We start from the raw sequence: 15,565 nt of genomic DNA, 5'->3' as shown, positions 1-15,565 counted from the left end.
ATCATTTTTACCGTGGATTTTTTATTGGGATAATTCAGTTTTTACTTTTTACAGACCTTCATAGATTGTGAGATGCTTTTTTTTAATCTCGTGTATTTATTATATCTAATTTTATGCCTTTAGTGTTAATTGATAACTGTTTCTCATTTTTAAATTTATATTTAAATTAAATTATAAACAAATTTATTACAAAATTATAAAATAAAACTATTTCAAATCTAATCTTTATTTTAATAATATAACGTCACTTGTCTATCATGGGCTCGTCCGTAGATGATAATCTTTTTTTTTTTTTACAAAATTACGATCGTAATTTTAACTTTGACTTAACGAACCAGGCTTTAGAGAAATTATTAGAAATATAAAAAGGCTAAATATATAAAAAGGTAACTTTTAAATATTCTTCCCTTTTAAGACCTATCCAATTTTCCTTTTTCCATTATATTCTTATTATAATTAAAAAGCTAGGAACAAAATTAATGTTAAGTAACCGTTTACCTTAAAAAAAATTGTTTTTAATAATTTAATATTTGACTATAAAATTGACTGAATTGTTAATTATTACAAGATTATTGAAAACGTCTAATTAAAGGGGTTTAAAAACAAATTTATTAGTTTCACAAAAATTAGGAATTAAAAGTTTTAATCAAATTTAATTGTTCAAATAAGTAAATAAAACATATATTTATTCATCTTAATTCAAATAAAAAATTAAATTGAATTAATTGTAAAAAATTTTAAGATATAAGAGTCAAATTATTGTATAATAACAAACGTAGATTAGAAAATTTGCTAATATAATTTTATAATTTATGTTTAATACATTTAATAAAGAAAGGTAAATTCGATGACGTATAGCTCTTTTTTTATTATTTATTTTGATAGAACGTATCTCTCTAGATTAAAATATTAAAAATGTCAAATTTAATTCAATTTTTAAATCAATACATGTTTTTTTTTAATGTCACCATCAATATATTTAACTAAAGACAACTGGCTGAATCTTCTATTATTACATAATTTCATTAAACAATAATTAACGTCTGCTTATATATTATGTTACGTTGTTAATACCTGGTAAGCAAAAGATTAAAATATTCAATAGTTAAAATTTAGTTTAATAATCATTTTGTTTATTTTTCTATTTTCCTTTGAATTATATTAATTTATTCACAATTTTTTTAAAGTTTTCACATTACATAAAAACACGTGTAATTAAATATAAAAACAAAATCAAGTTTTTTTTATTAAAAAAAGTTTATAAAATTCGAAAATTAAGTATACAAACAATACAACCACCCCATAAACTTATTTGTTTTATTGTCATTTTCACCCATTTTTTAAAATCAAGCTAATTTTTTAAAAAAATTAAAAATAGTTTTTTATTTGTAGAATTTGATAAAAGAAATCATATGCCTCCAAGGAATATGAAAACTATATTAAGAAAATTAGGAGAAAACAACATAACTTAAAACAAGAAAAAACAAAAAAACAAAAAAACGGAATTTACATTTTTTTGGCTTTTTAAAAATTAACTTAGTTTTTGAAAACATTGGAAAAAAGTAATAAAGTAAGAAAACTACAAGTAGAAATAATGTTTATAAGATAAATATTTTAACTTTCAATTTAATGTCTAATAATTTCTGGATAAGATATATTTAAAAATATATTGAATCTATCAGGATTATGCACACAAAGTAGCTCGAGAAATGATCATTGTAGTAACATAATATCAGGACGAACATTACAGATTATGATACAACAGTGAAATAGTGGGACAAACATCACGAGGTATCAAGATTTTTCTAACAAATTTTGTAGATACAAATTCAAGATGTACCTGCCTGTGGACAAAACATCAAGTCTCTTTTCACTTGGTTCATACTTCCCCTTCCTCAGCTGATAGCGAAGAGTTACAGCTGAGATAGTGTATGTTTGGCCTTCTATTGTCACACTCTCCCCGCATTGTAAGTTCTGAAACAAAACACAAAATCAATCATTCTTTTCCCCCCTACACATAAGAAACTAACACTTCTTTCCTAAGTGAACTATAAAATTAACAAAGAATGCACGATGAGCCCAAGCCCAAACGCACCGCTAGCAGATGTTGTCTGCTTTGGCCTGTTATGTATCACCGTCAGCCTCACGATTTTAAAACGCGCCTACTAGAGAGAGGTTTTCACACCCTTATAAGGAATGTTTCGTTCCCCTCTCCAACCGATGTGGGATCACACAATCCACCCCCTTGGGTCCCAGCGTCCTCGCTGGCACAGTGCCCGGTGTTTGGTTCTAATACCATTTGTAACATCCCAAACCCACCGCTTGTAAATATTGTCCGCTTTGGTCCGTTACTTATCGCTATTAGCCTCACAATTTTAAAACACGTCTACGAGGGAGAGGTTTCTACACCCTTATAAGGAATGCTTCGTTCCCCTCTCAAACCAATGTGGGATCTCACAATCCACCCCCCTTGGGTCCTAGTGTCCTTGTTGACACACCGCCCGGTGTCTAGCTCTAATACCATTTGTAACAGCACAAGCCCACCGCTAGTAGATATTGTCGGTTTTGGTCCGTTATGTATCATTGTTAGCCTCACGATTTTAAAACGCGTCAACCAGGGAAAGATTTCTACACCTTATAAGGAATGCTTTGTTCCCCTCTTCAACCGATATGAAATCTCACAAAATCACTCCAAAACATGGTAGTTTTCTGTGGTCTCCTATGGTGCACAACTAGGTGGGGAAAGTTTTTCTTGTATTGTACAGTCCTTGAGCAAGTATCTCTATTGCGGTGCGGTGCTCACCTTGGAGATGCAATCAATCTTTTTAAACTCTCAATGTTCTTATATAATTTTCTTGATATAAGGCAAACCAAAAGCAAAAGGAGCACTTCCTTCTTCACTCTACCCTTGTGCTCGCCAGGCTCACCATTGTTGCAACATTCAAGTGTGGAAAATAGTGAAGGCGTGCCTAGTTGAACAGAGGCTAAGTGTCTTGCCTACACTGTATTCTTTCCCTAACTGCTTAGCATAATTTTATTCACTTATTTATAAGAGTCTCGCTTCTTGATTGCTTCTGGTCTTGAAGCAATTAAGAACCAAGGAAAGCTGAATGAACTCAGTAGATCAACCAAGATACATGCAATCAGCATAACAGTAAATTCGATGAATCAAAATCACAAAATCTCCTAAATCAAAAGAGCTTCATACATTAAAACTTCCAATGCCGACTCTGCAAAGAATCAATATCCCTAAATGTGAAATTAAATGCACAATTTTAAGCTTGATTTCACAACGCCAGAATAACATATGTTCATATAAGAAAGCCAATATGCAAATCAAAGACAAGAAAGAGAAGGATCGAGAGAGAAAATGGAACACTCACGGGCGGAAAACAACGAATGCCGAGATTCTTCGGCGGAGGAGTGATTTCAATGACTTTGTAAGGGTCAAAATTGTTCCGTTCCTTATCTTTCCTTCTGCAATCAATTTGGAGAACTCGTGTCTGCAAAACGGCCATTCATTTCAAGAATTCAAACTCGATTGTGAACAGAAATCCGAGATATCAAAATTGAAAACACAACGAAAACAACGAAACAGTTCAATCGCTTGGAGAAAACAAAAGAAGCAAATCAATAGTAGCCTTACCTTCTGATGAGGACCAAGAGCTAGATTGAACGATGCCATTGCCATAATCTCTCTTCTTTCAACCGTCTCGCCGTGCTAGTGGGAAGAGACGGAGAGAAAACCAGGAACATCGAAAGATTCTTCTGTAATTTCTTTTGGTGTTCCATTTTAACTTCGTGCACACAGGTCGAGGGGAAGAAGGAAGGCCAGAAAAAATGTTTTTTATTTTCACTTTAAAAAAAAAAAAAAAAAAATCAGATATTTTAAGAATTAAAATATAAGGTTAAATTTTCATTTGGGTACATCTACTTTCTTTTAATTTCATTTTAGTCCATGAGAATACAATGAATGTAATGGTGAATCGAACCAAAGAACCGACCGGGCCGAATCAACGGGTTCATATTGGTTTATTATAATGCCGAACCGACCGACGAGACCGCATGTTGGCCGGTTCATATGATGGTTAACTGAGCTCACATTCAGTTCTTCTACCCTTTTCTTCTTCTTCTTCTTGGTTTCCATTTTTGCAACAGATTCAGAGCAATTGGGCGACTGTGAAGAACACCTCTTCCGATGGCTGAAACCGAGAAGCCAAAATCGAAGGCGCGGCCGATTGTGCGCCTGGGGATTTTCCTAATTTCTCACAGTATTTTCTTCAGGTGCGCTGTTGTTGATTTTACATGGATTTGATTTTCAGCTCGTATCAGAATCTAGTGATTGATTAATGTCGTTGTTCTTTTCTTTTATTTTTTGGGTGTTTTCTAGCGTGATTTGCTTCTCTGCAGGGGTTTTAGCTCTTCTGCTACTACCAATGTTCGCTATTAACACCTACATTTCCGAGAACGCTCTCATGCCAGGTCCCTTTGATATTCATCATTTTTTTGTTTTCGTGATTGAACGCCAGTTCAGTTGAATGATTTAAGATATATTACGAATTAGGATTCATTTGAAGCTGCGAAGTATCTCAAATTATAGGATCATCAAATTTATGCCTTCTTGTTCTTTTGCACTGATCTATTCATTTTACCTTTATTTGGATAGAACAGGTCTCTTAATTGTGGCACTATATTTTCCCACAGGTTCTGCAAATACCATGCTCTCGGGTCAGGAAGTCTCAGAGGCGAACGACTTGGTGAAGGATATGAAGGGCTTGAATTCGAAGTCTGGCTCAACAATCTTGTAAGTATTTATGCACTAGTTTTATCCCCTTTACTTCTCCTTTAATACCTTAATGGAAGCTCTTTTATGCTTAAGATTTTGAAAATCACCACTTCTTAGTGTAAATTTTTTCTACCTTAAGATTATGATAAACAAATTTGATTTTCTATACATTTTTCAGTGGAAGCCAGCAGATTTTAGCACAATATATATCAAACTTGGGTGCAGAAGTTAATTACCACAGGTTCCAACCGCAATCTAGTCGGTTCCATCCACTGCACTTTTTTTCTAGCCCTGATTCTGGGATCGTTCAGGACAATGTTAGTTGCATGACACAGGGTATTAACACTGTTGGAATAATAAGAGCACCACAAGCAGATGGAAAGGAAGCCATCGTTTTGGTGACACCTTACAATCCTGTTAAGACTAGTCTTCATGAGACTTTGTCTCTTGGTATTGCTTATTCAATATTTTCTTTGCTTACACAAGTCACTTGGTTGGCTAAAGACATTGTATGGCTTGCTGCGGATTCACGATATGGGGAATATGCTGCAGTTTCAGCTTGGCTTAGAGATTATCACACTCCTTCATTTGGTCGATCCAGCATGATTGACACATATACTTGTGCTGAAACAAATGTCCTTTATGAATTTGAAGCAAACCATGTAACAGAGAAAGAGAGTCTAGATGATTTTAAACGTGCTGGAACGATGGCTGCAGCCCTTGTCATTAAGGTTTCAAATAGAAGTGAACACTTTGAGGATAGTCTTAGTGTCTATGCTGAAGCGTCTAATGGTCAGATGCCGAACCTCGACCTCATCAATATTGTGAATTATCTAGCAGAACACAGACAAGGTTTTCAGATTAAGATCGAGAAATTTTGGCCTTTACTTGACTGCAAATGGCTCAAGTTTTTGGGCGAAATTTTTGAGACAATAGGAAAGTTTATCAGAAGCTTGAACCCTGAATGGAAGTTTGGCATGCTAGCTTCTGACTATGTTGATGGCACCGCCACACTTGCAAGTTCATTGTACTACCAGGTGGTTTGCACTTCTGTTCATTTTCTTGGAGATTGTTGTTTATAGTTTTATTTAATGAAATAAGGAAAGATTTTTCATTATCATTAATGTGAATAATGGAGATTATTTCACTTAAATTATCTATGTTCTTTTTGCCATTAGGCTGTGGGTATTCCTACTGGCCCTCATGGAGCTTTTCGAGATTACCAAATTGATGCAATTACTGTGGAGATGTCCCCCAAATTTTCTTCTGGTGTCAAGGTCAGGCGTGATGAATTCATACTGCGAGGTGGCCGGTCAGTGCTCATTTTTGCCTCAATGATTTTATAATGTGCTCTCCTCCCACCCCTCAACTTTTCAGGCTCGCTACATGAATAAATGTTTAAAACCAATGGTTTCCTTAATGGGGTTTGGTCTACATTAAACAATATTTTCTACTCTCAATGTTTCACTGTCGATCTTCAATGTTTAAATTTTAATTTGTAACTAGTTTTAATGGGGGCATGAGTAAATACTTTTTCTTCCCTAAAATAAATTTTGATTGACTGATAGTTTCTCTTTTTAAATGACTAGAATTTACGTGTTAAATTCATTCAAGTGAATTTATTGCCTAAAGTCATTTTGATGTATGGAAATGAGTTTAGATTTTAACGCCTCGAATGATCAAGATATTCATAATTGGATTTGAAATTAGAAGTTGACAACTTACCGCCCAGCTTGCTGGCAATTCTGCATGCTAGCAACGAAATTCTCCTGATCCTTTTGATTTGGCTAAGGATTCTGTATTTGGTTGTGCAGGCTAATTGAAGGAGTTGTACGGTCAGTGAATAACCTCTTGGAGAAGTTTCATCAATCATTCTTTCTATACCTTATGGTATCTACCAGCAAATTTGTATCAGTTGGTGTATATATGATTGCCTTTGCTCTCCTAGTTGCTCCACTACCAGCAGTTGCGGCCTCTCTCTATTCTTATGCTAATAACTCGAATCTAACCTTGGAAAAAATCGAACCTGCAGCTCCAGCAAATCCTGATGATGAGCTTATTGTCTCTTTAAGATCATGGAGATGGCTTAATGCTGCAAAAAGAGTTTTTGTTGTTCATCTATGGGGTGCTGTTGTTTCATTACTTCCATACTTCATCTGCCCAATACCTGATTACAGTCCTACAACAAACTCTATTATTTGGGCGTTGCTTTCACTGCTCACGCTACTAATTCTGTCGGTGATATTGGGCTCTCCACTTAGTTCAACTAAATCTTGTGAACAGCGGATTCAAGAGTGGGCGTTCTTGAAAGCAATGACCACCTCAGCGGCCTTTATCGGTTTGTGCCTCATGTCAGTAATTAACTTTGCTACTGCAGAACTTGGAGCCTTCTTGGTGGTGTCCATGTGCTTGCTGGCGCATCCCCTGAAGCTTGATTTAGTGGCTGGGAACTTCAAAGCTCTCTCAAGGGCAGCCAGTAACCTCGTTTTGGGATTCATAGCTTTTCCGCCTGTTACTTTCTTCTTGTTTAAAGCTGCTTTGCAAGGTTTTGACAATCTACATCTCGGGGACTTCTGGAACTGGATGGAGACCCTCTGGGCATGGAACAGTGCTACTTTCCTCTACTTAGGTATGGTTCACCTTCCTTGCTGGGTATTATGTACACAAATTTTACTCCATCCATGTTGAGCTACCTTGTTTAGTTTTTTCCATGACATTTGTTTAGACTTTCACTTCGTCCTGAGAAATTGGTTTCAATGGTATTTGAAGTAGTTACACGTTCATCCCTTGCATGGTAGCTTCTGTAAGCAGGCCTTAAAGCCTACTACTTTGTATCACAGTTGTTTATACTTGTAGGACTGATTCAGTAAGCTTTTACCCTCTTGGAAATTGTTTTTGGCTATTTCTCTTTTCGAACTAATTGGACAATCACCTTCTCTATCTCCAATGATCAGTGTCTCTTGAGTTTCTCTCTCCAGTTACAGCATTTAAAGATCATAACACATTGGCAAATGTAGAATTTAGCAACAAATTAGCTGCTGAGGTTTCTTTTAATCCTTGTGAGTCTCTGACTATGCCCATCCATATTGTTTCTCCATAGAAAGATCTCAGATCCGTGGGGAATCTTTTCGATGCGTTTTAAAACCTTGAGAAATAGCCCCGAAGAAAAAGTCCAAAGAGGACAATATCTAATAGCGATAGGGTGGGCTTGAGCTGTTACAGAAGATGACTGATGAGGTGGGGTTTCTTTCTCCTCTCGTGATATTCTTCAAGGGAATAGGTCCTCGGTAACGTGCATCTCTTGTTTCATATTTTCGTTCTTTTTTGTTTCCAATTTCTTATTAGTATATAATTTTGGAAAGCACTTTTTTTTTGTTGGGGTCAATTTTGCATGGTCAACTAACCTAATGTTAATTTATTGATTTAGTTAAAAAATTTATAAAAAAGTGTGTGTATATATATATATATATATATCAAATGCTTTGAATCCTTTTGTCTGAGAAAAAGTCGGCCACCAATTAAGGTATATTAATTGGCACTTTTTAAATGCTCTTTTTTTCCCTCCATGCATCCAATATTATTTCGAGACTTGTTTGACATTACCTACAATACTATTACTTTTTTTTTATAAACAACAAATATAAAAGAAAAATAATTAAGAAGCTTTTTGTATGTATTTTGTAAATTTTATTGATAAAAGAAAAATTATAAGTTCATATACTATTTATTTGGGATATTTTTAGCATGTGCTTTCAATGAATGTGGAAAATAATTCATGTTGTTAATTTATTAAAGTTTATATTAGTATTCCTAATATAAATTTTGGAAGCATATTCACATATTCATGCTACATTTTTTTTTTTCATCAAAACTATTATTAATTAATTAATTTTAAAATATTAAATTTATCAAAAATATTAAATTTATCAAAAATTAAATATAGACATTTAAAGGTATATAGACGAGACTAAATTGACATATTAGTTAACATTTCACATTTGTTTTTTAAAAAACCTATATCACACATAAATTAGGTTAATATTTTTAAAAAATAAGGAAAAAAAAATGATAGCCTACGAGAGGCACACGTGGGAGGTGACGAGGACACACGTGGAAGTGGGAAACGAATGGTAGATAGCCGCCGCACCACCCGCTTTTCGTGGGCTTAACTCTTCTTTTTGGCGCCAAAATGAAGGATTTCAACAGAATATTAAATTAATAAATAAAATACTATAAATTTTATTTATATAATAACTTTTATTAATTTTATAAAGGAAAAAAAAAACATAATTTCCAACAAATAACAAAATTGTCTTTCCCGCCAAAGTCCCCGGGCAGCTCGGGCAGTACCCAGAGGTAAACAAAAACCGCGTCAAATTCAAAATTTAAAATAATAATATTATATGTCTTTGGATTCCTTTGAATGGCCACGTGTGTCTGTCTACCAAACCAAACACTCTTTTCCCTCTCCAACATTGGATTCCCTTATTTATTTATTTATTTTTTAATTTAATGACAACAACAAAAATAATAAGAATAATAAAGGAATATTCAATTAATACATTTCTAAATAACTCATAATTTATAAGAACAAACTTAAAATTTCATGCCATACTCTTAAGCACGGACAAAAATAATATAAATAATACAAAAATTTGAAATTAAGACTTTTGGTATATCAATCAAACTGATATCTAATTTATATATTAAATAACGAAGGTTTAAAATTACTATTAATACACTTCAATTTTATGTATTAACTATACACGTATTTCATACATCATAGATATACCTATCTCGATACATTTAAAAAAAAAAAATCTTATTTTAAACATTACATTATTCATTTTATCTCGTTGACATGAGAGCTATAAAAGATGTTCGAACGGGATAAGTGTAATATACGTAAGAGGTAAAGAAGCACGTGGAACTAAGGAACTAAATTTGTGACATATGTTTCTCTCTCTAAAAAAAAATAGATTTTCGTATGGTCTCCATCACAAATCTTTAGTACTCCAATTAATTCCCCATATTATTATTATTTTAATGTCTTGTAATTTCCTTACCTTATTATTTATTAAATTTATATTTCACCTTATAACCGTTAATTATTATTATTATTATTATGATAATAATAATATTAAAGCCATAGAGAACAGAGCAATTTGGAAGTTTTATTGGTGTGTTTCCTAGAAGGAAACACATGCAAATTTCAAAATAAAATTGCAAAATAAATGAAAATAATAATAATAATAATAATTTAGAAAAGCCAAACAGGGTTGGTCTGTGGTCAAGGGGTTTGAACAAGAAGAACAGCCACAACTTTCCTTTTCTTTTATAAATTTTCTCATCTGGGTCTGTTTGTTTCCCGAGAAAATTTTAGAATTCCCAAATTTTGAAACAGAGCTAACCTACAACACTCGTTTAGATAACAAATATCAAATCCTTTGTACATCATAATCACCATACTCCTCAGGATTACCAAGAACAGTAAAAAAAAAAAAAATTATAATACTAAAATTAAACAAACACCCAAAATCACAAACCCTAAATTATGAACTAAACAAACCCAATTGGCCCTTTAAACTCGGATCTTAAACACAGATTCTAAATCAGGAGGATTAAAGAACTCCCTACCATGATTTTGATTAGAGCTTGATTTTAGCGACCTACGCTTTCTCGGCGCCGCCGGGCAAATCAGTTTCTCCGGTATTCTCGCTTCTTTCGCCGTCGGCGTTGTTGAATGCGACTTCTCGCCGTCGTCCTCGCCGTCTTTCGCTCTCGGTTTTGTGGTAATCGGCTTCAACGATGACCTCGCCGGCAGCCCGGCGATTACCCATTTTTTCCCTTCTGGTTCAAATCCGCCGTCGATTTGGGACTTTTTGGAGAATCCCATTCGAAACTCAGATGTAATATTGGGGGAAAAGGGAGCGGCGGTGAAAAGCAGAGGAGGCGAAAAAAACAGAGGAATCGTTGAGGAACAAAAATGGAGGACAAAAGAGGATTTTGTGGAAAAATAAATAAGAAAGGGAAGGACAAAGGGGGGATTTTCATTATTTCTTTTTTCAATTATATTATTTTATATTCGGGTAGCGCGTAACCTTGACCCAAAAGCCGTCTAACAACAGAGATTCTCCGGAAAGGAGGCTGCCCGTGTTTCTTACGGGCAGGCGTATATGAGGGAGGGCTGCATTTTGGCGCCAAAAATTGGGAGTTTCAGTCCCCAACGGCTCTTTTTCCCGCCTAAGTTTTATTTTTGTTGTTTTCCGGTTTTGCCCCTTATCATTTCTCTGGTCTGGTGGAGTGGGAGTTTCTGCCTGTCAGGGCTTTTACCAGTGGATAGAATGGGCCTAAGCCCATTCCACTTATCAATGGGCTTTCATTTTGTCTGGCCCATGAGTTGTCATTAATTAATTATCATAGTAAATGGGCCTTATGAAATCCGCCCTCTGACATATGACGTCATCACTGACAGCATTCCACGTGGACCATTTCGCTATTTTCCACCTCACCCAATAGAGATAAATAGCTAACATCCAACGCCTGTTATTCACTTATATTCCAGTGGGCCCCTATCGTGCCTTGGGCCCACTGTAGGGGCCGACCTCTGCAAACTGAATAATAGAGGAGGACCTGACCACAAAATTTTAGTATGGTACATGTAACTTATAGAGCTTTGAAAATGTATGTATTCTCTCTTACTGTACATACTTCTAGTTATCGATACAAATTCTTTAGCCAATATTCTCTTTGCATTTTCTCTATCATGTTATTTCTGTTCATCTAGATCGAGTGTGTGCGTTGTTGTGCGATCCTAACGACTCCTTCCACGCTGATTTATTTTAGGTTCAAATTTTATTTTTGTTCTTTTATTTATTTTTATTATTTTTTTTATCTAAAAAATAAAATTTCAATATTTTTATATTTTACATTTTTAGAGAGCATTTTTTTCTTCTTCTTATTATTAACTCTTAAAAATAAATTTTAACAATTTAAAATGTAAATTTTTAAAAATTACAATAATATGGTAAAATTATTTGGCCCATTACAATCTCTTTTTGGGCCCAGACATTTAGTGGCCCAGTCTCTTACCCATCATTTGTTTGGGGCATTACAATCTCTTTTGGGCCCAGACATTTAGTGGCCCAGTCTCTTACCTATCTCATTTGTTTGGGCCATTACAATCTCTTTTTGGGCCCAGACATTTAGTGGCCCAGTCTCTTACCCATCTCATTTGCTTGGCCCATTATAGTCTCTTGTTGGGCCCAGGCATCTAGTGGCCCAGTCTCTTATTTTATTATTATTTTTATTTATTTTTAATTTGTTTCTCAGCATCCAACGGAATGAAACCTGTAGTTCATGCAAACCCTCAACCTCCAAATCACACATCCACGTGTCAACCTCATCGCCACCTCCACTCCTCCATATATCCTTCCCATGGCTTCTTTCTTTTCTCTCCCACTTGAATCTTCCTCCTAATTTCTCACCACCACCGCCGCCATGGGTGACAGATCGCCGCCGCGCCAGGTCCAAGTGCACCACCAACAACAACGCCCCTCCTACCTCCAAGAACCCACTTGGAAGCTAACTGGTGGCCGCCACACGGACCAACAGCACCAAGGCCCCTCCGCCTCCAAAATCCTCGCCGTCGTGACCCTCGTCCCCGTGGGTGGCACCCTGCTAGGGCTGTCCGGGCTGACGTTGGCTGCAACGCTGTTCGGTCTGGCCGTGTCGACGCCAGTGTTCCTGCTGTTCAGCCCCGTGATCGTGCCGGCTGCTGTGGCGATATGCCTGGCGATCGCAGCGTTCATGACGTCGGGGGTGTTCGGGCTGACAGCGTTGTCGTCGCTGTCGTGGGTGTACAGGTATATTAAAATATGATATTTAGAGATATTTTAATAATTAGCTAGTATATCTGAGATATTCTGGGAGTTGTTAATGGTATATTTTATATTAGATTTGACTAACCCTATATTTTATTTATTTGCAAGAGTGGGTCAATTAAATATTTTTCGTAGTATTGGTTGATAGTTCGTATACTATTTAAACGTGGTAAACATGAATGAAGATGATACTTTCGATCTCAATTCTATCTCTATTTCTGATTCTTAACAAGGTACATACGGCGGGCGACGGGGACGGTGCCGGAGCAGATGGACATGGCGAAGAGACGCATGCAGGAGATGGCTGGGTACGTGGGGCAGAAAACGAAGGAAGCTGGGCAAGAGATTCAGAGTAGAGCACAAGAAGGAAGGAGATCCACAACAGAACAGCGAACCTAAGACCATGTTTGTTTGTGTGTGTGTGTTTGTGTCTGTGTCTTTGTCTGCGTTCAATTATGTTCCTCTTTTACTGTCTTTTTTTTTCCGTTAAAAAACAGTGTATCTTGGTCGTGTATTTTGTGTATTAACGTGTGTTCCGACGTTTAATTAATTCGCGTATTAATGTGTAATTTTCTTATGTTTTAGAAATTTCTATTGAGAATACAATGTAGTAATTTTCTATTTGAGTGTTTTTGTAAATTTCTAGTGTGCGAGTATTTTACCCTAATACGTAATAGGGTCGAAACGGAAACTTCTTCCTAATAGAGGGTTTAAAAATTGTGAGACCGACGACGATACATAGCAAGCCAAAATGGAAAAATCTCTTTCGAGTGGAAATCTTTTTTCGAGTATATGCATTTTAAAACCAAAAATCTCTTCCTAGTCGATATATTTTAAGATCGTGAGGCTGAATTTGAAAATCGGTCAAAGTGGAAATCTTTTTCGAGTGTCGATCTGAATTGTTATAGATAGATGATATCAATAGATGATATCAGCCACTTTTACCATTTATTTATACACATTTCTCGATAATAACTTATGAAGAATGAATCCATCAATAAACTTCCATCAATAAACTTAATATATTGTACATCGAGACATGAACCCTCTTTGTCGTCTCAATATATCGTATTAGAGAGTGACTCTATACATCAACTTCTAATCAAGGCATAAATCTTCTCGTGTCTATACCAAGTCATTCCTACATATGTATCGGAGAGTGACCTTAAATATCAACTTCCAATCGAGGCATAAACCCTCTCGTGACGGGACTTTTAACTCGAACTTAAATCTTAAGTCCTCCAATTTAAAATGGGGGCGCCAGCGGACAATCGTCAGCAAGGAGGCTAAATTACCAAAAAGCCAGCTCTGTTGATCATATCCACAGAATTACCAAGATTCCAGACAGGCAACCGCGTGTTTCGACTTTCGGGCATTTTAAGAATCGGTTACCAAATTCCCAATAAAAAAAAAAACGCATCAGAATCCCATTCCCATCAACAAAGAGAGAGAGTGGCAGTCACTTTAATTACCCGAAAAGCCCAGGGGCAAATTCGTAATCAGGTTTTTATCATAACAATAAGACACAACACTCGCTGAATCAAATCAAATCAAATTCTAAAAAAAATGAAAATGGCTTCTCCATCTCCTCTCCAAATTTTCTCACTCAAATCCTCGCATTCTTCCACCTTAATTTTCCTAAAGTTCAAAACTTTCATCCACACTATCCTCTTCTCTCACTTATGTCGCTTGGCTCGACCCATCTTCCGAGCCAAGTCGACGGTTGTTCAAATTCTAAAGAGAAGTTATCACTTCAAGAACAAGAACAAGAACAAGCTCATTTTCGGGTCGTTTAGACTCCACTACAACTGGTGCTCTTCCCACGTAATGCCCGTTCCGGATCCAACGTGGGAAGGGCATGTTGACTACGACCATGCTGCCGCAGCAGCTTCCACCCCGGACAGCCCACAGCTGTCCGGGTACTTGCAGTGGCTGGAGGAGAGAAAATTAGAGGGCGAATCGACGACGACGGAGGTGAACGAGATCGACAAATTAGCGGAGATGTTCATTGCAAGATGCCATGAGAAATTCAGGCTGGAGAAACAGGAATCGGCTAGAAGGTTTCAAGAGATGATGGCTAGAAGCATGTGAAGAAAATTTGTGCTGATTGGGTGTGGTAATGTCTTGTGAAATTCTTGTCTAATGTATATTATTTATTTACATCCCCTAATCAAAATTAAGCTTCCTGATCATCATCATCTACTGGTTTTTATTTGATTTTGTTTTCCAGAAGCGAAATATAAAGAGATTATGAACAGATTTAGTGGTAAAAAATGAAACCCAAATGAATTGCACAAAATTGGTCATTTGGATGGGGAGAATAATCAGACAGAGCAGTATGGAATTGGATGAATCGCTTTCAATTTTTCGTTTCTTTTCCAGCTTTTTTGGGTTTATACGGTGTCGTTTAATGGAAACATTACAGACAATTTCACATGTCCAAAAGGGAAAGGAGTGACCAACCACAACCATAGAAACAAGAAACATAACACACAAACAAAACGAAAAAACACGACAAACTCTTATTGTCCATTTTTAAAGCATTTAGATGAAAATAGTGACCGTAACTCCATTTCTTCGGGTTTGAAGCTAGGAGTTTTGTTATATTAAGGATTTGTTCGAATTAACTTCTTAAGGCGATTAAAAATGCTTTAAAAGTCAATACCCTAACCGAAAACTCGCATGTCTAAATTTCAATAATTTCCTTGTTGTAAGTGTTTTTCAACTATGTGAGCACTTTCTCGTAGCTAGTTGTAATCGTTTTGACATAATACCTTTAATTTGTTCGTTCATTTTTTCAACCAAAATCACATGTTAGTAAGACATTTGAAACCATTGAAAAAAAAAAAAAAAAAGTAAGAAGCTAAATTCAAAACAACAAAAAAAAAAAAAAAAA

At 35.7% G+C, this 15,565-nt stretch overlaps 4 protein-coding genes and 1 long non-coding RNA gene across 6 annotated transcripts in view; 3 read left to right on the top strand and 2 right to left on the bottom strand.

Annotated features, from left to right (window-relative positions):
* Positions 1-1,669: 1,669 nt before the first annotated feature.
* On the bottom strand, positions 1,670-3,813 carry LOC111445315. The gene is made up of 3 exons (XM_023083614.1): positions 3,647-3,813; positions 3,384-3,503; positions 1,670-1,974 (listed from the first exon to the last, which is right to left on the bottom strand). The coding sequence occupies exons 1-3, from the start codon at positions 3,689-3,691 to the stop codon at positions 1,795-1,797; spliced, it is 345 nt and encodes a 114-aa protein (XP_022939382.1). The 5' UTR covers positions 3,692-3,813; the 3' UTR covers positions 1,670-1,794.
* A 299-nt stretch (positions 3,814-4,112) lies between these two features.
* Positions 4,113-7,733, top strand: LOC111445544 (glycosylphosphatidylinositol anchor attachment 1 protein-like). 2 transcript variants are annotated; one of them, XM_023083989.1, is made up of 6 exons: positions 4,113-4,284; positions 4,391-4,482; positions 4,705-4,804; positions 4,965-5,823; positions 5,965-6,098; positions 6,601-7,733. In XM_023083989.1, exons 1-6 carry the CDS (start codon positions 4,199-4,201, stop codon positions 7,472-7,474), a joined length of 2,145 nt encoding a protein of 714 aa, XP_022939757.1. In that variant the 5' UTR covers positions 4,113-4,198; the 3' UTR covers positions 7,475-7,733. The 2 variants fall into 2 exon arrangements, with proteins under 2 accessions (XP_022939757.1, XP_022939758.1); XM_023083990.1 differs by having other exon boundaries at positions 4,159-4,284; positions 4,411-4,482.
* A 1,794-nt stretch (positions 7,734-9,527) lies between these two features.
* Positions 9,528-15,565, top strand: part of LOC111445394 — an 11,010-nt gene continuing 4,972 nt past the window's right edge. Inside the window, exons 1-2 of the long non-coding RNA XR_002710838.1 lie at positions 9,528-9,539; positions 10,880-10,882. This is a non-coding gene — a long non-coding RNA (uncharacterized LOC111445394). The remainder of the gene's footprint in view (positions 9,540-10,879; positions 10,883-15,565) is intronic.
* LOC111445393 (cyclin-dependent protein kinase inhibitor SMR6) lies at positions 10,085-10,818 on the bottom strand. Its single transcript, XM_023083741.1, has one exon. It carries the CDS (start codon positions 10,680-10,682, stop codon positions 10,368-10,370), a length of 315 nt encoding a protein of 104 aa, XP_022939509.1. The 5' UTR covers positions 10,683-10,818; the 3' UTR covers positions 10,085-10,367.
* LOC111445392 (oleosin 18.2 kDa-like) lies at positions 12,229-13,219 on the top strand. The gene is made up of 2 exons (XM_023083740.1): positions 12,229-12,651; positions 12,903-13,219. The coding sequence occupies exons 1-2, from the start codon at positions 12,287-12,289 to the stop codon at positions 13,066-13,068; spliced, it is 531 nt and encodes a 176-aa protein (XP_022939508.1). The 5' UTR covers positions 12,229-12,286; the 3' UTR covers positions 13,069-13,219.

Source organism: Cucurbita moschata, unplaced genomic scaffold (assembly GCF_002738365.1).
Source record: "Cucurbita moschata cultivar Rifu unplaced genomic scaffold, Cmos_1.0 Cmo_Scf00007, whole genome shotgun sequence".
NCBI lineage: Eukaryota > Viridiplantae > Streptophyta > Magnoliopsida > Cucurbitales > Cucurbitaceae > Cucurbita > Cucurbita moschata.
This window is presented reverse-complemented; position numbering and strand designations above follow the sequence as displayed.